The sequence below is a fragment of the Papaver somniferum genome, unplaced genomic scaffold, assembly GCF_003573695.1.
Source record: "Papaver somniferum cultivar HN1 unplaced genomic scaffold, ASM357369v1 unplaced-scaffold_33, whole genome shotgun sequence".
Taxonomy (NCBI): Eukaryota; Viridiplantae; Streptophyta; class Magnoliopsida; order Ranunculales; family Papaveraceae; genus Papaver; species Papaver somniferum.
In genome coordinates this window covers 5,506,543-5,531,443 of record NW_020644373.1, presented here as the reverse complement: position 1 = coordinate 5,531,443, position 24,901 = coordinate 5,506,543, and the positions used below count along the sequence as shown (strand labels likewise).

Sequence of the window (24,901 nt, the reverse complement as noted above, 5' to 3'; positions counted from 1 at the left end):
TACAAGTGTTATTTACTTTATTATAATAAAATAATTATAATGCGGAAGTAAAGTAACTGACACATCAAGATTTTGTTAACGAGGAAATCGCAAATGTATAAAAATCAAGGGACCTACCTCTAGTTACTTAGGATCCCTTAGTATCCCTGCGTATACGACCTATTGGTCACGCACGTAAATCCCAAGATAGAAAATCACTCTCTTGAGTTTCTTTACCGATGTAAAATCTTAAGCATTCAATTTCTTTTGATCGTCTTCAAAACAGTAAAGGAACAAAGATGTTTGGTCACTACTCCAATAATTTTTTAGAAAAAGATTCGTTGAGTTTGAAAAAGGCTCTTATGTTTAAACTAGTAAACTCCTTTGTTGAGTAAGATTAATCCAAATAGGTAACTTAGATTCGGATTCACAACTATCAAATCCGGATATTGAAGAATTCCACCAAATGATAGTTGTCGATCTAAACGAATATATCTATCAAAGATAAACCGGCTCTAAGTCGGATCCCAGACGATCAAGATGTGTGCACAAATACGAGATACGAAAACCAAGAAGAAAAAATCTTCTTGTCTTCAAATCTTCAATTGTTTTCTTATGTACCTGCACACCACAAACTTGAATCCACTTATGATTGATCACACAAAGAACGGAGTCTGTTAACAATGGATGATCACAAGTTGTTTTTAGATCTAAAAACAGTTCTAAAGATCCTGTCAATACTTTGATCTAGTTTGAGTGACCCTTATGTCAGAAGAAAAGGCTCTGAATCAAACTAGTTGCAATCTTCAACAACCATTAGTCAATCAAATCAATAATCAAAAACTAAAATAATAATGTAATTATCTAGTTTCCCACGACGGTACTCGTAGATCTTTTTTATCCCACAGAAGTTCTTAAACGAGCGGTCATAAGAGATTTTGCCTAATTATGGTACTTTCCTCTCCAGATATACAGCTCCACCTGAAAACACACGAATGAAATTTGCCTGGCTCTTAAGATAGTTTCCAAGAAATGCAAAATCAACTATGTATAGACCAAATTTGTTTGGACAACAAGGAGATTCCAAAACCGAAAATATTCTCAAGATATTCAATAATTACCTAATTTAGGTTTTTATATTTCCAACTAATATCCAACCTGTAATTCTGAAATCTCTTATTAAAATATCTAATATTAGTTTAGCACTTAACTAATATAACTTTCCAAGAGTTATGTTTTTATTTGCTGGAAAATAAAAAACATATAATCGAAAATCTTAACTAAAATATTCTCAATATTTCGGATTGGGATCACCTCGTGTATCAAGGAATATATTTGAAGAATAAAAGATAATAATTATATTCATATTCAAATTATGTCGACATCAGGAACTTTCCTATTTAGAAAACCCTAATTCCAAGCTCACACAAAACCGTAAAGTAATATGTGAATATAGAGGATCGATTTTGCTCTTGGGACCGGTTCTGCCATGACTCATAACATAGGTTAAGATCGGCTTTACCAAGTCTCCAAATATAGGTAAGGATCGGTTCTACCATGACTCCTAACAATAGCTAGGATCGGTTCTACCATGATTCTCAATATAGGTAAGGATCGCTTCTACCAAGATTCTCAACATAAGTTAAGATCGGTTATACCATGTATCCCAATATAGCTAAGGATCGGTTCTACCAAGACTCTCAACAGAAGTTAAGATCATTTCTACCGTATATCCCAAACTAGGTAAAGATCGTTTGTACCATAACTCTCAACATAAGTCAAGATCGGTTCTACCAAAGTTCTTACCTAGGTTCGAATTGGTCATCCAATAGATCTTCAATGATAACCGTACCAAAATGCCTATTGATTTCCTTTCGATTATGAAACAAGATTCGTATATGTACTTTCTTTAAACATATGTAATCAAACATAGTTTCTATGATGAAATCACACATATATCCAGTACACAATCAAGTAACGAGTTACATTGATTATGTCGATGTCGCACTTACGAATTTCAAAAGATAAATGTTATACTTCGTAATCAAATATTCTTCCTTAACACTTTGATCATAATAAAATGACAAAGTCTAAACGACTTGAAAGCAACATTAGGAATGGAAACAAGTCAAGTCAGTATCACTAACCTCAAGTGGAAGGATGACGTCTTCATTGTAGTCAATATGTCTTCACGATCTTCAGGTCTTCAGAGTAATACTTGTATGTCTTAACATTCCTAGACTTTCTGGTCTAACCTAAACGAAGTTGACTCTAGTACATTTAATAAAATGACTGTAATTGAGTTTTGATACTAAAATATGATAACCAAACTTGACATACCAATGCTTGGTGGGTTCAAATGAGCAATGATCTAACAACTGGCAATATTGCTTTGACTAGCAATATTCATTTAGATTATCAACATTGCTTTGACTAGCAGTATTGCTCCGTCTAGTAATATTTCCAAATATTGCTCAAACATTTCATAATGGTCTATGATCGATCCAGCCATCTCATCAACCTATGTATATCGATCTAAATCATTTAAGTATCATTGTTTCCTTGTCTGGCATTTTGATATACAAAGCATCATTGCTTGTTTTAGCAGACGTCGTATGCTTCATTTTCCAAAGTGACGAGTCTTTATAAAGCATGCCATAGTTACCATTGAGAAGCATGCTAGATACATCGATATGCTAAGACTAGCATCCAGGTCAATGTTGACCAAATAAATACTTTTACAAAGCATATTTACCATCAGGACACCAATAATGTCATTGGGGATATTTACTAGGGTTTTCATCTGGCGTCCTATCACGTACGATTTAGCAATACATCCATGATGAGAAAGTGAGTCAGTCATGCTGGAAGTTAAGGAATAAATAGAGTAGTACTCTGAGAACCACTAAGTTTCCCTGACGAAAGGGAACTGGTTTCAACATGATTCCACTTCTCTAATCTTCCGCTTCTTTGCAACTTCCACCACTTACAATGAGATCAGTGTGTTAACTTCCTCTGCTACAAATAGGTTCCTCAATCTATGATATGGACAAGAAATCCGTCATCTGTGATAAAAAAAACCATGTCCCAAAAAACAGAGAAGCCTTTACTCGATCTAACACAGAGAAATCGCCTTCAAAGCAATTCAAAACATTTGCAATCTTATTCATTGATCTCAACATATTCTCAGCTTCCCTCCCTACAAATCGACGTTTTTCCTTCCATTGTAACCGAGTAGAATCTGGAATGACCATTTCTGGGTTTAGGCCAGAGTCTTATAGATTGGTTTCTCCAACTCAAAGCACTCCCGTGCAGTGCATTTGTTTAAAGGTTTAAACGATTTGCTTCATCTAGCATCTTCCTACTCCATCATTTTTTTACTTTAACTAGTAAACCATTTTTACCTATCAACACCAGTGGAGTGGAATCCGATTCTCTGTAATCATGGGTTAATTCTCTGTGGAATGACTCAATTACTCTTGTTAGAGCATTGCTCGGTCGAACTCGCATGCGTTGCTATCTCAAGCATGTTTGTCAATGTTAGTGATAAAAACTATAACTCTTAATTTCTAGTCTACTATAACTAAGGTCTCGGACTAGGATAGAAAGTGTAGTTGAGCTCAAGAACTCCATGACAATCATCATATAAGACGAAGGACTACTCAAGGAACTGGTGGATCTTCATGGAATAAAAGGTATGTGGAGACTTGAACTTATCTATCACTCAAAAGTCTATTTATCTCCTATCTTGAGACAAAAGTCGTTTTGCTATATAGACTTAGATTATACACATTTGGTATTTCGAGCCGAGTTTATCTCGCCTATCTATTTCTCGAAATATGTGTTGGTAAGCTTTCTCTTTATCCAAGTTCATCTTTACCCAGTGACGAAAGTCATGTTATGTTTCAATCACTTTGAAAATTGCTCTGACGAAAAATGGTTTGTGAATAACAACTATATAACGTCCTCTGAGAATGTTTCAATGATTGAAATGAGAGTTTAGATTATATAAACATTGGAGGATATAAGCATTGTTTTGGAAATACATATATGTATAAGTCCTTATTCCTTGAACCGAAGTTTGCGAACTTTGTTGATCAAATGAACCGGAGTAGTGCGTGAGCTAAGTCCGCGAACCCAGTCCGCGAACTGGCGAAGTTCTGAAACCCGAGAATATGCTGGAGTTTGTGAACTCCATCCGGGAACTTAAGTCCGCGAACCCAGTCTGCGAACTTGAGTAGGTTATATCTAAAAACGATGTTTGTGAACTTATTCATATTAACTAAGGAATGCAATTGCAAACCGTGGCTATATAGTTCATGAACCGATTCAAGTGAATCAAATCATTTTTTTTTCAATTGTGTCTTGTGCAGTACATGAGATTTCCTTGCACTTGAACAACTCTCTAACTAGTTCATTTGAGTCATTTGAACTAGTTATGGTGAAGAAAAATATGGTTGATATGAAACTGATCATATGGATAACCATTTGGTTAACTATTGTTGAACCAACTAATGTACAAGTTTAGGTACGGTTACACAAGCCTAGAAACGTGCATTTCATTTGTGTATAACAAGCTATGTTTTCGATCTAACGGTTGATAAATATTAGCTTGAATCTAATCAGGTTTTCATCTAACGGTGAATATTGAATGCTTTGTTACCAAGCTAACATTGATTGCAAACCCTGATTTGAAAGACTATATAAGGGAAAACGTACTCTAGCAACTGGGAAACCTAATACCCACACATTCTGTGTGATACTAGTTGTGCTAAGCTAGAGTCGATTCTCCTTTAACCTTTGTTTTCTTCTTCTAAACCAGGTTAACAACTTAAAGACTTCATTGGGATTGTGAAGCCAGACCGATACTACTTTATCGTAGTTGTGCGATCTGATCTTGCCGTTTCTATCGTACGAGTACAATTGTAATAATTGGCTTGAGATTTCTATCTCCGATAGGCAAGATAAAAAGTAATCACAAACATCTTCGTTGTTCTTAGGAAATATAAGTCCGGACTATCAATTGGTTCCTGTTCAACTTGATTTATCAAAAGAAGGAACAAAACTGGTAGGTATATTCGTGGGAGACGGATTTATCTATTACCATAGACTTTTCTGTATGATACAGATTTGTTTATTAAAGTCTTCGACTTTAGGTCGTAGCAACTCTTAGTTGTGGGTGAGATCAGCTAAGGGAATCAAGTACGTAGTATCCTGCTGGGATTAGAGACGTAGGAGCATAAATGTACCTTGGATCAATGTGAGATTGGTTGGGGTTCAACTACAGTCCATACCGAAGTTAGTTTGGAGTAGGCTAGTGTCTGTAGCGGCTTAATACATTGTGTGTTCAATCTGGACTAGGTCCCGGGGTTTTTTTGTATTTGTGGTTTCCTCGTTAACAAAATTCTGGTGTTTGTGTTATTTATTTTCCGCATTATATTTTGTTATATAATTGAAATATCACAGGTTGTGCGTTATTCAACCAATTAGAACATCCGACCTTTTGGTTGTTGATTTAAATTGATTGATACTTGGATATTGGTCTTCGGTACCATCCAAGTTATCTCTCTAGTATTTGATAAAGACTCACAGATTTCTATTTGCTTGAGTATATATAAAATCGAGAGATTGAGATATAAACTCTTTGATATACTTTTTATCTAGATTGAGTCTGACTGTCTAGTTGATTCTCTAGAAAGTATATTGGAGTTTGTCCATACAGATTGCTAAGCCAAATATTAGGTGTGGTTGTTAGACCCCCGCTTTTTCAACCTTTATCATTGAAATTTTATCACTTTCATTTTCTTTGTCAAACTCTTTCCAACCTAAACCCCTTTTGCCTCTCTGAAACTCTCTTTCTCTAAAACTCTCTGAATTTGTACCTCAGATTTATGTCATCTTCAACTAGGGATCATCAACTGTCAAATTCTATTTGATAAGCCAGCGTTAAATAATTTTGAAAGTTACAATTTGGTATTAAGGTCATTTTATATCGTCGCCTTCATATATTTTTATTCTTTAACCAGAAAATCTGAAAGAAACACTTAACTTTTGCTTAAGGAACTTTTTTTTCTTTTTTATGAAGCATAAATTTTATTAAACTATTTATAGGGTCATTACACGAGGGTATGTCATACCCATAGATTCATCAGTTACATTTGGAGTGAAATGTCGTGAATCTAAAATAACAAAAAAGTATAGCAGAGCATGAGCAGCGGTCTTCGAATTAGAGTTGCATCGAGGGTAGATATAAGATTCGGAGGTCAGAAGGCCTTCTGTCAATGTTTTACACAAGAAAAGTTGTACTTTTGATGGGCACGGCAGAGTCCATAAGAACTTGGTTTATGGTAGGGGTGTTCGATGCGCTTGATTGAAGGTGCTAGTCAGGTGATTGTGACCATATGCTGAGGTGTATTGTCCGGATGGTAACTGTCCATTTTATTTTCTTCCATCTTGATCCATCGGATGGTGATTACCAGAGAAGATAGAGGTTACTACTGTTAATAATGTTACTAAAAACATACTAGAGACAGTTAATCTACAACATGATTAACTATAGTGTTTTATAAGGTAACACTTACTGGAAAGGCAAGAAAATGTGCTTTGTAAGGTAACACTTACAACACTTACAATTATCAATATAAAGATTTTATTAAACACACTATGCTTCTTAAACTAACTTATGAGAGCTTGAGGAGGAATACAAATATTACAGGTACTACGATACCTTGTACTAGGAAATGAATTACAGTGATGAAATAAAACTATAGGGTGGGGAAGCTAAGCTACTAACTAAACCACTACAAAAAACTAAGTCAATAATAACACACAACAAAGGTGATGTATCCACCAGCCCATGAAGATAAGTTAATAGGTTACAAAGCTAAAAATCATAATGGTGGTAATATAACTCAAAATCTTCAACTGGAGTTCATTTTTGTTGATCATGTTTCTAGTGTGATGGAGTGTCTTCTTGTAAATATTGATGTTCCTGAGAATCTGAACATCTAACCAGTTTCAATAATATTAAATGTGCATGTGAATCAAAGGTAGCATGATCCCAAATCCTTATGGAATGCAGAGCATCTCTCTAGTATTCATGGTCAACATACTCAAACCAGCAGGAAACTAGATAGGAGTATTGAAGGCACTAAGATATCCTAATGTTTCCAGGTACTTAACAATATTATCAGAATCAATTTGGTTCAGATGATGGTTGCATAAAGATATTTCAAACTCGCTTCTAGATATCTGAAGATTTAAGTAGATAAAAATGGCTCCAGTTTTTGTAACTTTAAGGGATTCCAAGGTTTCCATCCACAGATCCATAATCGCGCAGAGACTTTAACCGAAAAAGAAGAGAAAACCCTTGAATAAAACAAACTAACATGTCTCAAAACACACCAACACTAAATTTGCAAACCCAAAAACAAGGCACTAAACAACCTTACATCACCGAGAGGCAATCTCAACCAGAAAACCGAAACTCACAAGTCCAAGAAATGGACAAAGCCTTTTGGTAAATTATCACAACTAACTAAATAACTTCCTCGGGGACAGAATGTTAAAAAGAAGAAAACCGATTAAATTTTGAACAAGGGTTTAACATGAAGGTTTAAGGAATGGATATTGTGTATGCAAAGAATGGTTTGATAGAAAATTAGGGAGGGGTATTGAAACATTTTTAGAGGGGGAATCACCAAAAACAAAAGGATATGAAGGTTTTGAACAATCATTAAGGATACCCGAAAATCAAATCTACTTGTAGGGATATTGGTTCTTCAAATAACCAATCAGAATTTGTCTCAGATGAAAAATCTTCCAAAGGGTTGAACTATGTAATTACATGATGAAGCAGACCCCAGATTGGTTATTATAAAAAAAAAGGAGATATGCATGCTGGAAAGTTTTGAACATCATCACCAGGGTACCAAATAAAAATATCTAGCAAAACCAAAAAGCCGATCAATTGAAGCCACTCCATCAAATCAATCCCATAAATAAACATGATCATAAAATACATCTAATAGCTAATATAACCTACAACTTCTCTAGGAACGGTGGATTAGAATATTAGCTAGAGAAGACGCAGAAATTCATGGTTTTTTTTGTTTTTTTTATTTATTTAGGGTCTTGAAAAGGGGCGAAAGACCGAAAAACAAGAGAAAGTTAACTAGATCAATGTTAAAGAGCTAAGATTTAGACGTTATAAATGGATTCCTACTCGGATTTAGTCCATAATGGACTAAATCTGAGTAAGAGGATGAGCGGTGGTGGTATTCTCTGGTTTTCTCTTAGGGTTTCAGAGAGAAAAAGAGGAGCGACGGACCCCCTTCTAAAGAAAGTAATTGTTGAAGTTGAATCGAGCTTTATTGAGGTCTTGCTTAAGGAATCAGGTCCTCATGACCTAATTACTAGTATTGGATTCATTTCTAATACAATTACTAGCCTTTCAATTATCCGAAAAAACATGGTATAATTACACTCCAGTTACAAATACTCATTTTTAATTTAAATACTAATTTAATCAATCAACATTAAACAACCAGGGACAATTAAGCCATCAACAAAAACAGTTAGATAAGGGGTTTGTTTTATTTTACTTCAAAATAATTTTTAGTGGTAGCCTCCAAATTAGCCTAAATTTTTTTTATTAGTTTTTGTCTGGTGAGTTTTTTCATTTTTTTTAATGTTTTTTTCATTAGGGAGATTTGTACCTTCATTTGTAAGTCTGTTTTATTTATTTGTAGCCAATTGGACCAGCATATGGTAACTGGGATGGATAGTATTCCGCTAATGTGAAACTCACAGTCTTGATAATACCTTTCCTCCGATGGTATACTTTGCATTATCTATAGTTTAAATACTAAATGGACGAAATGTATCGCTCCTTCCATAGCGTCCAGCAAACAAACCTCATCCAAATTAATCTGCAAATGCTAGGTTGACCGAGTATTTTATCCTGAAAAAACCACCTACTAAGACCCACAGTGGACATTTTCACCATCCAAATGCTGGGACCCACACTGTACAACTTTACCATCCAAATGCTGAGACTGATCAGTGTACACCTTCATCATCCAAATGCTAGAATCATATCTCTATCGGGAGGTTTTGCCGGACAAAAACGCAATCAATCTCTCCTAAAACTCAGATCGGCACCAGACGAATCATATCTTTGTCTGCAAATACACTCATATTTCCAAAGCCGATGAGATGGGACATGCGACATAAATTTGGTGTTATCTCATCAACATATGAATGATTATCTTTTCGCCTTTTATATATGCAAAAAAACAAAACAAAACAAAGAAAGATCTTTTCTAGAACTTCTCTATCGTGAAGGTTCCTCCTCCGATTCTCACGCTATATCGCAATTCTCGCACTAAGAAAACAAACAAATCCAACTGCATACGTAAACTTCGTTGCCTTGACCAAAGAATGGGGATAAAAAAATATGTAATAATTTAATATCATTATCATGAAGACTTTCATGGAATTGACTGATTATTTTTATGTCGTCTTGTTTGTATATTTAAAGGGGTTCGAAGTTCACTGAAACTGTAGAGCAAAAATCACTTATTGGAAGAGTGTAGAAGAAAAAAAAAAAAAAAATGAATCTTCTTCTTCAAGTCCTAACTAACACCACGCAATGTGGCTAGAAGACGATAGATTTAAATCCTTAGTCTCTCGAATTTGGAACTCCTCTCATCATACTTCTACCATGTCTCCTTGCAATGATTTGTGTCACAAATTCCAAGTTCTTACTTCTCACGCTAAGATCTGGAATAGAACTGATTTTGGTATCTTACATCAGAATGTGAATAAGGCTAGAGATGATTTGATTAGAGCTCAAACTTTATTTAGTCTGGATCCTTCATTACCAATTAAGGCACACGAAGCACACTGTCTCAACATATATCTGCATCATCTCAAATTGGAAGAGATTTTCTGGGCCCAAAAATCTAGAGTTGAGTGGCTTAAATATGGTAACTTGAATACCATATTTTTCCATTTATCCACCATTATTCGGCGAAACCGAAACAGAATTTTAGCTCTTAAATCTAGTAGTGGTGATTGGGTATTTGAAGAGGATGTTTTAGAATCCATGATCACTGACCACTTTAAGGATTTATTTTCGGACACAACCCCCTATACTTCTTTAGATTTGTGCCAGCTCATTCCCCCTATCATTTCCAATTCAGATAATGATTTCCTCACTCGGCCTTACTCAGATGATGACATATATAGTGATGTTAGAGATATGGGATCTCTTAAGGCCCCTGGATCTGATGGTCTACAAGGTATTTTTTATGTCAAGTATTGGGACATTATAGGATCTTCGGTTTGTCAGGTTATACAAGAATTTTTTTCTTCGGGGTTTCTTCATCCTAGCTTCAACAAAACTTTTATCCCTCTTGTTCCAAAAAACTCTCATCCTACGCAGGTCAGTCATTTTAGACCAATAAGCCTGTGTAACTTCTATTATAAGATTATTTCAAAGCTTATATCTTCCAGATTGAAAATGGTTCTCCCTATATGCATTTCTGTCACTCAAAATGCATTTGTCAAGAATAGATCTATATTCGACTCTATTATGATTACCAATGAAATTTTCCGTTCCATGAAGCATAAGAAAGGATCAAAGAGCTGGATGGCTATTAAAATTGATTTTGAAAAAGCTTATGATAAAATGAGCTGGCATTTTTTGATTGTTGTTTTCAAGGATTTTGGATTCCATTCCACCTGGATCAATCGGATTGATGAATGTCTTTCTACAGTCAGCTATCAAGTTCGTATCAAGGATCTCCTAGCGATTCATTCTATCCTCAGAAAGGTCTTCGTCAAGGTTACCCCTTGTCACCCTTCCTCTTTATTTTGGGTCTTGAAGTTCTTTCGAGGATGATTGTCATAGGTGTAGATTCTGGTATAATTAGTGGTTTTAAAGTGGCTCCATCAGCTCCTGTTATTACACATAGCTTCTATGCTGATGACAGTGTGTTGTTTCTAGAAGCCACTTTAAAAAAACATTCGAGGTATCAGAAACATTTTGGATGATTATTGTTTATGGTCAGGACAACATATAAACTACCAAAAATCTAGTGTATTCTTTACTGAGAAAGTTCCAAAGAGATTTGCTCGTAATATGGCAAGAGGTCTTGGTATGAAAATCATCACTCATCCCGGCAAATATTTAGGTTCTAACCTACAGTGGGGGCGCTCTAAGAATAGTGATTTTATGGATTACATAGTTAAAGTAACTAATAAACTACAGGGCTGGAAGTTAGCTTCGCTTAACTTTGCAGGGAGAGATGTACTTATTAAATCTGTGTTGGATCCATCTTTAAACCATCTCATGTTAAATTTGTCCATTCCTAAGGGAGTTTTAACAACTATTGATAAACTTAAGAGAAGGTTTCTATGGGCTGATAAAGTAGATAAAGATAGAATACACGCAGTTGGATGGTACCAAATCTGTCAGCCTGTTGAACATGGAGGTCTTGGTATTCGAAACTTGGAGTTCCATAATTTAGCTTTCCTTGCCAAAATAGCATGGAGAATTCTTATGAAGCCCTCTAGTCTGGTGAGTTCGCTGTTCCTTGCAAAATATGGCAACAACACCAGTTTGTGGGATTGTACAATCCCTAAATGTAGCTCCTGGTGTTGGAAGAGTATTCTACGGGGCAGAGAGATAGTCAAAGCAAGACTCAAATGGTGTGTGGGTAATGGACAAGATATAAATGTTTGGACTGACTCGTGGGTGACTGGAATCCCTCTTAAAGATCTAGTGACTACTGATATTCAACGATGGGGTCATCTAAAAGTAGCAGACCTGATTGATTCTAATTCGGGTCATTGGAACTTATCTATCGTTGATAGTGTTCTACCTGATGCTATAAAAACTCTCATTTTAGCTATACCTAGTTGTTCTATGGCAAGCTATCCAGACAGAAGAATTTGCAGTCACAATAGTTCTGGGGAAATCTCTATTAAAACGCATACAATTTCATTTGTCATGACAATTATGGGAGTGTTGATCAGAAAAGTTCATGGAGGAGGTTGTGGCACCTAAGATGTCCTCCGCATATAAAAAAATTTCTCTGGACTTTGGCACACAGAAGAATTTTAGTTAGATACAATCTGCGTAAGAGAGGTCTCAATATAACGGAACTCTGTCCTATACGCCATCAGCACCCAGAGACTATTGAACATCTATTTTTACGATGTTATCCAGTTCAGTCTCTATGGGATAAAGTGTCTGATCAATGGGGATATAATATTCCTTGTGCTCAGATTGATCTAGAATGGTTGTGCACTAGTGGTTCTTATACTAGCACTATACAAGGCTTTCCTTATGGGATAGTGCGTTTTTTGCTTTGGCAAATATGGACTATGAGGAGTGTTGTGGTGTTCCAGAATCACACTTTCAACTCTGAATTAGTAATGCAACAGGCTATTTGCAGGGCTAATGAATATATAACCACCACTATTGTTCCTCAATACCATAGCTTAACTACCCAGTACATTGGTTGGGAATTTCCTTCCACGGGATTTTTTTTCTGACTCAAAAAGGGCATTATATTGAAAAGAAATCAACTCACCACTAAGACAGTGGTAAGATGATTGATAGAACAAAAGAAAACTCAATTATAGTAGATTTTCGAAAAAAAAATAAAGAAAAAAACAACCAAAACTGTCGCATGACCGCATCCTAATTATTTAAAACCGTGTCCAAAGAGAATCCTTGAGAAATATTTGTGCCAGTACACCAATTGTTCACATAAACCTTTACAGTGTCAATAATAGTGTCCAGATCTTTGTATTGCCCATTAAACAAATGCGCATTTCTCTCGAACCAAATAGCCCACCGAATTGCAAAGGGATAAATATCCCAAATTCTCTTCCTTATAGGGCGAGAACTATTTGTCTTCTTTTTCCTCCATTCCCAGATTGTGTTTCTAACTGAAGCTTGAAACCCAACTAAGATTATAAAAGTTCAGAAAATAATGCCAAACCAATCTGGTAGTTTCATAATGTAAGAAAATGTGAGGGTTTGATTCTGCATCCTTCTTGCACAGCAAACAACCATTAACCATTATAGTGTTCCTGTATGAGTCTAAAGTAGGTGTCGCCTCATAACAAAGAGTCCATACAAAAAAGATGACTTTTGATGTGATTCTCGGGTTCCATACACACTTATATCGGAAAACTAGTAAACCATCATCTTCTAACGTCTTATAACATGAAGCTACAGAGAAACCTTTATTACCTGCCTGCCAAATCCTTTGGTCACTACCACTGTTGTTGTTAATAGCCGGGATCAGATTCAAGAGATGAGCCACGTCTTCAAATTCTTGATCATTCAACATTCTACTAAAGGAAAAATTCCAGCTGTTATCACTAGACATCATCAATATTTCCTGAATAGTTGCTTCCTTATTCCTACTAAGTTTGAATAACGTAGGAAACAAAGACATTAGCGCGTGACCATTTAATCAGTTATCCCTCCAAAATAAGACCCTATCTCCTTTATTAACCTTAAGAGCAGAATTTTGAATCACAATTGAATTGGTTTTTAAAATACCTGCTCATAAGCTTTTCCCCACCGGCTTACTAGAAGATGAAGGATAGAAAGCTTTTGGATTTCCTGCAAACTTATGATTGACTACTTTTCTCCATAAAGCCTTTTCTTCATTCCCATACCTCCATATCCACTTTGCATGTAAAGCTCTATTCATCAACCTTAGCTTCTTAACTCCCACTCCACCTCTTTCTTTAGAAAATGAAAACTTACTCCAACCTGCCCATCCCTTCTTTGGCTTGTTGTTAGAAGAAAATAAAATCTTCTTTCCACGGGATTTTGTAAACTTAATATTGATGGCGCTTCTGATGAGTCTCATAATGCAGGTACTGGAGGAGTTATTAGAAATGACGACGGATCCTTTGTTGCGGCCTTCTCCAAACATATCTACAAAAATGGAAGTAACATGGCAGAGCTTCGTGCACTAAAATTTGGTTTGGAACTGGCAACACAGCTACAAATACCTTATCTTGAAGTAGTTAGTGACTCTACTTATATCACAGGGCTAGTCAATCGTTTGTATGATATTCCTTGGTTCTTTGTTAACCTTCTTAAGGATATACATAAGTTATGTAACTGTTTCCAGGCAATCTCCTTCCGACATAGATACGGGGAAGGTAATTTTATTGCCGATAAACTTGCAAAACTTGATGTAATTGTTGGTATTGACCAAACTTGGATTGCAGACCCCTCTTATTTTTTGGGAAATCTTTTGTATGAAGATCTAGCGGGGAGAGCCTTCCCCCGTGTTGTAAGGCTCGCTTAGTTTCTGTTTAATATATCATATACCAAAAAAAAAGCACCACGCTATCCCACAATATTTTGATCCTCCTACTTGTTTTCATCTTCTCACTGTTGGGTTTGCTTGGCCAAACCTGAGAGGAAATAAAGATGGAAAGACAGAGAAGTACACACCAGGTCCAACTAGGTTTCCTCTGATAGGAAACCTGCATCAGATTACTAAACTACCACATATATCATTTAAGAAACTTTCTGATAAGTATGGACCTATAATGTTTCTTAAACTAGGATCGGTTCCAACTTTAGTTGTCTCTTCTGCAAGTATTTTGAAAGAGATGTTTACTGCACACGACCTCGTGTTCTCCAACAGACCCATGTTATATGCAGCAAAGAAATTCTCTTACGATTTTGTGGATATAACTTTTGCTCCTTATGGTGAGTACTGGAGAGAGGTTCGGAAGATAACAATGGCGGAACTGTTGAGTGTGAAGAGGGTTCAATTGTTTCGCGTTGTCAGGGCAGAAGAGGTGGCTACGCTGATTGAACTCATTCATCGATCTTCTTCGTCTTTGACCCCGATAAATCTAAGAGAGATGATACTTTGTTTTTTTAACAATGTCATATGTCGAGTTGCTTTTGGAAGGAAATATGAAGAAGAAATAGATACCAACGGCAAGAGTAAGTTTCACATACTTATTAAAAAACTCACGACTTATTGGCTGGATTCTGCGTGGCAGACTTCTTCCCAAGGTTGGTGTGGATACATAAGATTGATGGAACAGAAGCAAAACTAGAGAAGACATTCGGGCAAATGGATGATTTCTATGAGAAAGTAATAGATAAGCACCTTAATCCACAGAGGCTCACACCTGCAGTGGAAGACCTTGTTGATGTGCTGCTTCGGGTCCAGAAGTATCCTGGTCATATTGGAACAACGTAATAATAACTTAAGGAAAGTTCTAGAACTATGTTTCTAGAACTATGTTTCTAGAACTCTACTATACATAGAAGTCTTTGTAACTTAGGAAACTTAGTATACTTGTGTTGCACATATCTTTAGAAGTCGTACATATATAAATATATAGCACTCTTGTATATCGTAATTCATTCAATTAAAAATCGATAATTCAATCAAATCTTTGTTTATCTTCTCTTCTAACCTAGTCTGTTATTTAAGCTAAACCTATATCTCAACTTGGTATCATCCTGGTTGTGATCTTCATGTCTTCTGCTGCCTCTACTGTTTCTACAATTTCAACACTTCTTCAATCTTCTCAATCTATGATGGATTCCTCTGTTTTTCACAACCTCATCATATCATCACTGTTAAACTCGATGAAACCAATTATTCCCTTTGGTGTTCTTAGTTTTTACCCTATCTTCAGGGATATGAACTTGATGGCTATGTTAATGGCGACAAACCCTGTCCACCTGCAACTCTTGAAAATTCCCAAAACCCTAACCCTGAATATTCTCCTTGGCTGAAACAAGATCACATTCTTCTAGGATGGATCTTCTCTTCTCTGACCCCTGTTGTACTACGACAAGTTCATCGTCTTACCACATCTCGTGCAGTTTGGACCTCCCTTGAATCTCTATTTGCTTCTAAATCTGATGCACACATCCACCATCTTCAATGTGAGCTTCATGCACTGAAGAAAGGGTCTCTTTCTATGAGAGCCTATATTGATCGAGCTCGTGATCTTGTTGACAGCCTTGCTGCTGCTGATACTACTGTGACTAACACCGAATTACATCACTGTATTCTTGCTAGATTGGACTCCTCTTATTATGTTATAGTCACTTCTCTCACCACATCCATGGGAACAATGAAACTTGAAGATTTCATCACATATATTCTCACTTTTGAACTACATGTTGAACAACAAACAAAGATGTTGATTTCTACACATGTTGCTGCTGCTGCTTCTCGGAATTTTTCTTCTCAGAATACTGGTCTTCTACCACACCCTAATAATGGCACTTCTAATGCTGGTGCTCGACAGAGTACTATTTGTCAGTTATGTGACAAACCTGGACATCTCTCTCCTATGTGCTGGAAGCGTTTTGATCGTAATTTCAAGCCACGACCTCCTCGACGTAATCAGCCACCACAATCACCTGCTCATCGTGCTTATGTTGTTGAAAACAAGGATCCTCCTCTTTTTATCTGTGGGTCCCTGACAGTAGTGCTACCGATTATATCACGAATGATCTAGCTAGATTGCACCCTTATTCAGAATACACAGTTCCAGATGAAATAATGATGGGTAACGGTTCTTCCATTCCGATTACTCATGTTGGTTACTCAATACTAGGTACTCCTGGACGTAAGTTATATATCAACAATACTCTATGTGATCCTCAAATCTCCCATAATTTATTATCAGCCTCTCGGCTTACTACTGATAATGATGTATTGTTTGAGTTTCACCTTGAATTTTGTATTCTGAAGGATCGATGCACGGGGAAGGTTCTTCTGCGCGGAAATAGGGTTGATGGTATCTATGTTCTTGGTGGTTCAAACACTTCTACGACAAGTCTTGTTGGTGAACGTGCTAGCTTACAAAACTGGCATTCTAGATTAGGACATCCTATGATGTGAACTGTGCGTCATGTTATTTCTAAATTTTCTCTTCTCGTTTCTAGTAAGAAACTAAGGTTTTGTTCTTCTTGTCATGAACATCGAAGTCATAAGTTTCCTTTTTCTTCTAGTAATACTATTTATTTGGATCCTCTTTATTTGATTGTCTCGGATGTTTGGGGTCCTTCTCATATTGTTTCTAATGATGGCTATTGATATGACATTATTTTTATTGATGCTTATTCTCGTTTTACATGGATGTTTCCTCTTACTCATAAATCGGATGTCTACTCTATATTTCTTGTTTTTCAAAAACATGTTGAGAATCTCTTTAATCGAAAGATAAAGATTTTTCAATCTGACAATGCTCTTGAATATCGTAAGCTTACACCCTATCTTCAACAAAATGGGATCTTTCATCGATTCTCTTGTCCGCATACGTCTGAGCAAAATGGATTAGTTGAACGTAGACATCGCCACATTCGTGAAACTGGACAAACATTATTGTCTACGGCCTCTATACCAACTTCTTATTGGTATGATGCGTTTTTACTACATGTTATCTAATGAATAGAGTACCTTCATATGTTCTTGATAAAGCATCTCCGTATGAGATTTTGTTTGGTTCCCCTCCTGATTACTCTTCTATTTAAGTATTTGGATGTCTTTGTTTTCCCCATCGTCGTCCTTATAGAGCTCATAAGATGGATCCATCATCTTCTCCATGCGTGTTCATTGGTTATAGTCCACAACATAAAGGCTATAAGTGTCTTCATATCCCAAATGGTCGTGTATATGTTAGCAGGCACGTAGTTTTTGATGAGACCACCTTTCCTTTCGCGGCATCGGTTGAACCATCTCCAGCATCAACTTCTATTGATCAGGTGATATCTTCTCCTTTGCACATCATATCTTCTATTCCAGTGTCTGTTAATTCCAGTCCATCATTGCCAACTAATACTCAAGGAATAGAGGTACATGATATATCACAACAAGATCAACCATCTGAAGATAATATTCTTCAGTCTACTCCGGTGTCGTGTGCATCAACTTTTGCAGATGTATTGTCAGATTCATCCTCAACATCTAATACTCAAGGGAATATTCAGTCTCAAGAAAATTCTACAGTGTCAACTAATACTAATTCGCAGTCTACCAATGCTCCAGTAATTCAGTCTCACCCTATGGTTACTTGAGATAAAGATGGAATTTTTAAGCCAAATACTTCAAGGTATGCTCTTATCAGTGATTCTCTTATTGAACCAACGTGTTATTCTCAAGATCAAGCTGACCCTAACTGGCGTCAAGCATCTGATAATGAATATAATGCTTTGATCAAAAATGGTACGTGGATATTAGTACCTTATCATCCTTCCATGAATCTGGTTGGCTGTAAATGGGTGTATCGCATAAAGCGCAACGCTAATGGTGAAATTGAGCGATTCAAAGCCCGTCTTGTAGCAAAAGGAAATAATCAACAGGAAGGTGTTGATTATGGTGAAACTTATAGTCCTGTGGTGAAACCATGCACTATTAGTATCATTCTCACTCTGGTCTTGTCTCATAATTGGTCTATTCATCAACTCGATGTTCAGAACGCGTTTTTGTATGGTAATCTTGAAGAGGAAGTCTACATGAAACAAACTCCAGGCTATATGGATCCTAATTTCCCAACTTATGTCTGTAAACTTCAAAAATCACTTTATGGACTTAAGCAAGCACCACGTGGCTGGTATCACAGACTCTGTGCTTTTTTGCTTCAACTGGGGTTTACTACTTATAAATGTGATTCTTCACTGTTTATTCAACGGGATGTTACTGGCATTATTTTTCTTTTGGTCTACGTTGATGATGTCATCCTCACTGGATCCAATACTGCAAGGTTGGATTCTATTCGTGCATCTCTACACAAAGAATTTGTAATTAAGGATCTCGGTTCCTTATCTTACTTTCTTGGAATTGAAGCAACTCGTAACTCTTCTGGGTTGTTTCTTACACAAAAAAGGTACACTCATGATCTTCTTATTCGAGCAAAAATGGATGGGGTTAAGCCGATTCAAACTCCAATGAGTACTTCTGGAGATATTTCATCTGATCACAGTACTTTATTAACAGATGCAACATAATACAGAAGTATAGCAGGAGCATTACAATACCTGACATTCACTCGTCCTGACATAGCTTATGTTGTCAATAAAGCTTGTTAATTCATGCATGCACCAACATAATTTTATTGGGCATTGGTTAAACGAATATTAAGGTATCTTAAACATACTTCCACTTATGGAATTCTTCTCAAGCCAGCTGATAATCTTCAGTTATCTTTCACTGCCTACACGGATTCAGATTGGGCAGGTTCTTTAGAAGATCGGCGTTCTACCAGTGGACTGTATCTATTTAGGTGGTAATATTACTTCTTGGAGTGCTCGTAAACAGAAGACAGTTTCTCGATCTAGCACTGAAGCTGAGTACCGAGGACTTGCAATTGCCACTGCTGAAATCATGTGGATTCAATCTCTACTAAAAGAGTTACATATTTCTACACAATCTCCACCCATTCTGTGGTGTGATAATCTTGGAGCAACCTATCTTACTGTTAATCCAGTCTTTCATGCTCGAACAAAGCATATAGAAATTGATTATCACTTTGTTCGTGATCAAATTACTTTAAAACTTCTTGATGTTCGATTCATTTCATCTAAAGATCAGATAGCAGATATTTTTACCAAGCCACTCTCTAAGGATCGTTTCAATTCACTGAGATTCAAGCTTACAGTTGAAGATGACCCGTTACGCTTGCGGGAGGGTATTGGAACAACGTAATAATAACTTAAGGAAAGTTCTAGAACTATGTTTCTATAACTCTGTTATACATAGAAGTCTTTGTAACTTAGGAAACTTAGTATACTTGTGTTGCACGTATCTTTAGAAGTCGTACATATATAAATATATAGCACTCTTGTATATTGTAATTCATTCAATTAAGAATCGATAATTCAATCAAACTTTTGTTTATCTTCTCTTCTAACCCTAGTCTGTTATTTAAGCTAAACCTATATCTCAACTGGTCAGGGCATCACTCTAACTAGAGAACAAATTAAGGGGGTTATCACTGTAAAGTCTCTTATCTTTTCTCCAGTTCTTTCTGCTCTTCATTCTTATTACAACTTGTTCTCAGTTTCCTCTGAATTCTGTTTGTTCTTTAATTGCTTAATTTATACAGGACATATTCGGAGCTGGAAGTGATACTTCTTCTGCAGCAATCGTTTGGGCTATGACAGAACTGATAAGGAACCCTGAAGTCATGAAGAAAGCACAGGAGGATGTGCGAAGAAGCGTTGGAGATAAAGAGGTGGTAGAAGAAAGTGATCTTCCTAAACTGAAATACTTGAAACTAGTAACTAAGGAGGCAATGAGACACCACCCTCCAGCACCATTTCTAGTTCCACGAGAAACTACCCAAAACTGCACAATCAAGGGATACCACGTTCCAGCAAAAACAAGGGTGTTTGTTGCTGCAAAAGCAATTGGAATGGACCCAAAAATTTGGGAAAACCCATCTGCATTCCAACCAGAAAGATTCTTATATAACGACATAGATGTCAAAGGACAAGACTTCGAGTTGATACCCTTTGGGGTTGGGCGGAGGGGGTGCCCTAGTGTTAACTTCTCGGTAGTGCTAGTCGAGCTCACCCAGGCAAATTTCCTTCATCGTGTTAACTGGAAATTGCCCTCTGGGATGAAACCAGAGGAAGTAGATATAGACGAAGCGGATGGTCTCACAATGCACAAGAAGATTCCTCTTTGCCTCCTAGCTCAAAATGCAACGGCATGCAAGTTTGCATAGGAAACCATGTTCTGTTTGTTCATTCTTTTTCTGTTATCATTATTTTTATATATGAATAAACCCTGGGAAATTGAAGATTTAAAAAATAAGATGACCAGTGGTTACCTGTATTTCCATGTACACAAATTAGTATCTACTTATATAAGGGGTTCCGCGAGCTCCATTTCATTTGAATTCTGTTGTTGTGTCTCAGGCTGTTGGTATCCTACATAGTTCATCCCCAACCATTGCCAGGGCCAGCATGCATATCTCTGTCGGGTCCAATTTCTTGAATCTTCTCTAGTATCAGACTCTTCGATCTGCTGAGACAGTTCCTCGAGTCTCTCTCTCAGCCTTGAAGCCCGCAAATCTGCTAACCTCAATGACTTCTCTGCTGCATCTCTAGCGGCCATAGCTGCAGCTGCTGTTTCTTCTTTAAATTTGAGCTTTTTGTCGGACTCCAACATAGTCTGTTTCATTTCGTCCAATTCCTGCCGCAGAACTGACAACTGCCAGAAATGCCATTTAAACTATTAAGACTTAACCATTTAGATGTAAAATTCATCATAAATGTAGCACCTTTAAGGCTCACACTACAATAAGCAACAATGTCGATGACCACAACAAGGATATTATTAAGTTGAAATCGAATTACAATATCATAATACAGAAAATTAAAAGACGTATAAGAATGTCTATGTTACTATGCTAGGATATGAGGAAGTAGCATTTCGGGATAAAAACTAAACTGAAAGATACCTGTGCTAGGAACTCTTGCTCCACAGATCTTCCAGCTGCAGCTTCTTGCTCTGCTGCCACTTTCCATCTTGCAATTTCTTCTTCTGCAGCGGCAATGTCCATCATAAGGTCTTCAACCTTGAAACACAAATAAGTCAATCAGCAATGATGAAAGAAACATGAATACCTATTAAGCGTGTAGAAAAAAATGTGCCTTCATACAGTGACCAAGGAACAGCGAGTAAAGAAATATTACACTTTGATTAGCCATGCTCTCCTTCTCTTTCAGTTCTTCTATCAGAAGCTTTCTTTGACTGAGCTCCCTCTCTTGAGCCTCCACTTGAGCTTTAAGTTGATTTGATTGTGAGCTTTATTCAGACCAGAGAATGTGAAAATGAGTGATATTATTTCCACAAGGGTTCAAAAGCTTATTCTAAATGATATATAAGCACCACATGCAAGCATCCACAACCCAAGTAACGGTTCCTATTTCAGATTTCCTTTGTGTGTTTATGTCGTAAACTATACACAAATCCTAAGAAATATGAAAAGACAACAAATTCAAGCTAACAGTAAGAAAAAGGCCAACTGTTCCTGGATTGATCAACTGACAAAATGACCTGAGCTGAGAACCAGATACCCTCTTCGTTTTTATTATTAGTAACACATATAGTGTGGCCCATGTAAGTAAGGATAGTTGAAACTAGCATAATGCGCCTCCATCTAATAGTCTACGTTATCTGAAGCCAAAACTAGCATAATGCGACTCCATATCCTAGTTAACCCTGAACTACCGATTCACTGGAGAAGTATAGATGCAGTCAAGAGCAAACGATCAAATTTGAGGATGGTACCTTAGTTCTTCAACAGAGTGATGCAGATCAATGATCTCTAGCTGGGACGCATTAACAATTTTTTCCAGAGCTCCAGCCTATGTAATTACAAAGAAAAAAGAACAAAACTCATAATGGAGAATGAATAAGGTTATGAAAGTGAATTTATTTATTTGATCACCATTCACTGCAAAAGTGAGAAGTCTTTTACCAGGGTATAAACTTCATCCTCTTCTATTTCCTCTGCAGCCTGTTTTCCATGAGAATCCATCTTATCACCGTTCCCATATAGACAAGTGAACCTGACATCTAACCCTGCCTCTCTTAAACCGTTTTCTGCAACTTGTAGGACCTCACTCGTCTTGGACAAAGGATCCAATTTCATCTTTCTTGATAAAACACTTCTGAGTAGTGTCCCAATATGGCTTTTCTCCTTCACCAATCGAGCAACTGTCTCATTTAAATCTTTTGCTTCCCGGCCTTTGACTTCCAATTGATTCCTGACTTTCTCCATCGTAATCTTTATTAGCTCAGAAATAGATTCCATCCCAGCCAAAGAAGCACGTAAATTCTCATCCATATCCATTTGTGGGAGGAACATAGAATGCGACAAATCTGAATGATCTAATTTATTCTCATCCACTATTTTTATAATCTCGTACAATTGCTCATGTATGTTAGAAATGTACTTCAACTGCTCACTCTGTAACGGCCTTTGCGATTCCATCTTCGATTCTAAATTGTTTAGCTTACCATCATAATCATTAACTAGTTGCTTCAGCTCTCCCACCTCCTTGTCTGCCACATTTAGCTTCTCGTTCATCTCAGAGACCATTATTTCTTTATCAGAAAGCGACTTCTCTAGATTTTCGATTCCGGAAGCTTTTGCAGCAACCTCCTCCCTCAATCCACTAATTGCTGCTTCAAGCTGAGAAACCTCAATGGCAATCTCATAATTCCGATGATCTATCTGTTCACGGGCATCATTTCTAGATTTTGTTGCAGTATCTATCTGCTTGAGAAGTTCCTCAACTATTTCATTTGTTCTCTTGATGATTCCATAAGCAACCGCTGGCAACCCAGAGTACTTCTGTGATCTAGGAAGTCCCCCAACAGAGAAAATTTTAAAATTACTCACTTTCCCTGAAATCTTCTCAATCCCAGTCACAAGTAACTGCGTTGAAGCTTCAATCTCCGACCTTGTTGAATCTCTTGCCTTAACCACGTCATCAAGTTCTTGTGCACTCTCATCTCTCTGCTTCAAAAGCTCATCTTTCAACCGTACAACTTCTTCTAATTCCTTTAGAGTCTTCTCATTCGAACTCAGAGCTTCTTCCTTTTCTCTCACTGCTTCATCTCTCTGCCTCACACTCTCATCTCTCTTCTTAATTGCCTCATGTGTCAAGGCCTTTAATCGATTAAAGGAAACTTGAAGTTCAGATTTTGCCTTTTCGGCAACTTCTCTTGCTTTTCTTTCTCTATCTAACTCACTTACGACTTCTTGAAATCTCTCTATAGAAACGACACTTTCTTTAGAAGATGAATGAGTATCTAACACGATAGGAACTGGATCGTCTCCCTCCACATCGCTTAGAACTGAATCAGAATTATCATCACCAGTAGCCATTTCAAAATATAAAAAAGTTCCCCCTATTCACTGATCAAGATCAATCAAAAAAACATAAATTACCCAACTCCTCCTCCCAATTAGTTTAATTCTAAACTAAGATCCTAATTTCTCACACAAACAAGTCCTTCGAGAAGAAAACAGAAACCCTATAAAACAAAAAGAAGAGATTATATTGGTGTAAATGCAAACCCAAAAAGATCAATAACTTGGATTGCTATCAGTAATTAATGAACATTGAATTTTTTTTTGATCGGTAAAGTTAACGAACATTGATTGAATTAAGCAACGATGAAAAGGAAATTTTACCTGAAATTGGCGTGATTGAGTTGAATGGGGATAAGTTAATAAGAGGTGTAAATTAGGTTTTACCTCTTGTTCTCTCTCTAAAATTTTTAGAAGAAGACGACTGGGAGTTGAGAGAGCAGAACGTGATACGGAAGAAGATTTGCAGTCGTTTTACTTGATGAGCAGAATTAATTAATAGTATAATATTTCCTTCACCTGTTTGGTTGGTCGGGGTTATAATCGGTGTACGACTCCAAAACACGTATCGGATTTTCTGACCTGTATTTAAGATCCCGGCTTGTTTATATCCACGGTTCCTTTTTTTTTATACCTTTTTCTCAGTTAATTTTAGTGAGAGGATTAAGAGAGAAATTTTTGTGAGAAATAGGGAGCCGACTTTTTTTTTTTTTTAAGCATGAAATTTATTAAAAGCCTAAAGGGCTATTACAAGAGGGTATAAGATACCCAAGATTCATGAATTACAATTAGATTGGTAACATGATATTCGAACATAAATTGAATAATAATCTTCAAATCAGAGTTGCATCTGGGGAAGATGAGGGAGTCGATCGTCGAAAGTCCTTCGGTCAATGCTTTCCACAAGAAAAGCTGTGTTTTTGATAGACACAAATGTGCCCATAAGAACTTAAATGATGGTAGAGAAAGCGACTTGTTGTTGTCAAAGAAGAAAAAATTTAGTGAG

At 36.7% G+C, this 24,901-nt stretch overlaps 1 protein-coding gene across 6 annotated transcripts; it reads right to left on the bottom strand.

The window, feature by feature from the left end:
- Positions 1-941: 941 nt before the first annotated feature.
- LOC113342037 (paramyosin-like) lies at positions 942-24,473 on the bottom strand. Of its 6 annotated transcripts, none has more exons than XM_026586705.1 (6): positions 22,495-23,910; positions 22,305-22,381; positions 21,707-21,818; positions 21,472-21,588; positions 20,839-21,221; positions 942-960 (listed from the first exon to the last, which is right to left on the bottom strand). In XM_026586705.1, the coding sequence occupies exons 1-5, from the start codon at positions 23,908-23,910 to the stop codon at positions 20,871-20,873; spliced, it is 2,073 nt and encodes a 690-aa protein (XP_026442490.1). In that variant the 3' UTR covers positions 942-960; positions 20,839-20,870. The 6 variants fall into 6 exon arrangements, with proteins under 6 accessions (XP_026442490.1, XP_026442487.1, XP_026442489.1 ...); XM_026586702.1 differs by lacking the exon at positions 942-960 and adding an exon at positions 20,606-20,744; XM_026586704.1 differs by lacking the exon at positions 942-960 and adding an exon at positions 20,745-20,763.
- Between the last annotated feature and the right edge of the window lie 428 nt (positions 24,474-24,901).

Coding starts and splice junctions, on each gene's coding strand:
- LOC113342037 (XM_026586700.1), bottom strand. CDS start 23,910: ATGGCTACTGGTGATGATAATTCTGATTCAGTTCTAAGCGATGTGGAG. Junction 22,382..22,494: donor AGGATGAAGTTTATACCCTG/GTAAAAGACTTC, acceptor GTAATTACATAG/GCTGGAGCTCTGGAAAAAAT. Junction 21,819..22,304: donor CACTCTGTTGAAGAACTAAG/GTACCATCCTCA, acceptor GTCTGAATAAAG/CTCACAATCAAATCAACTTA.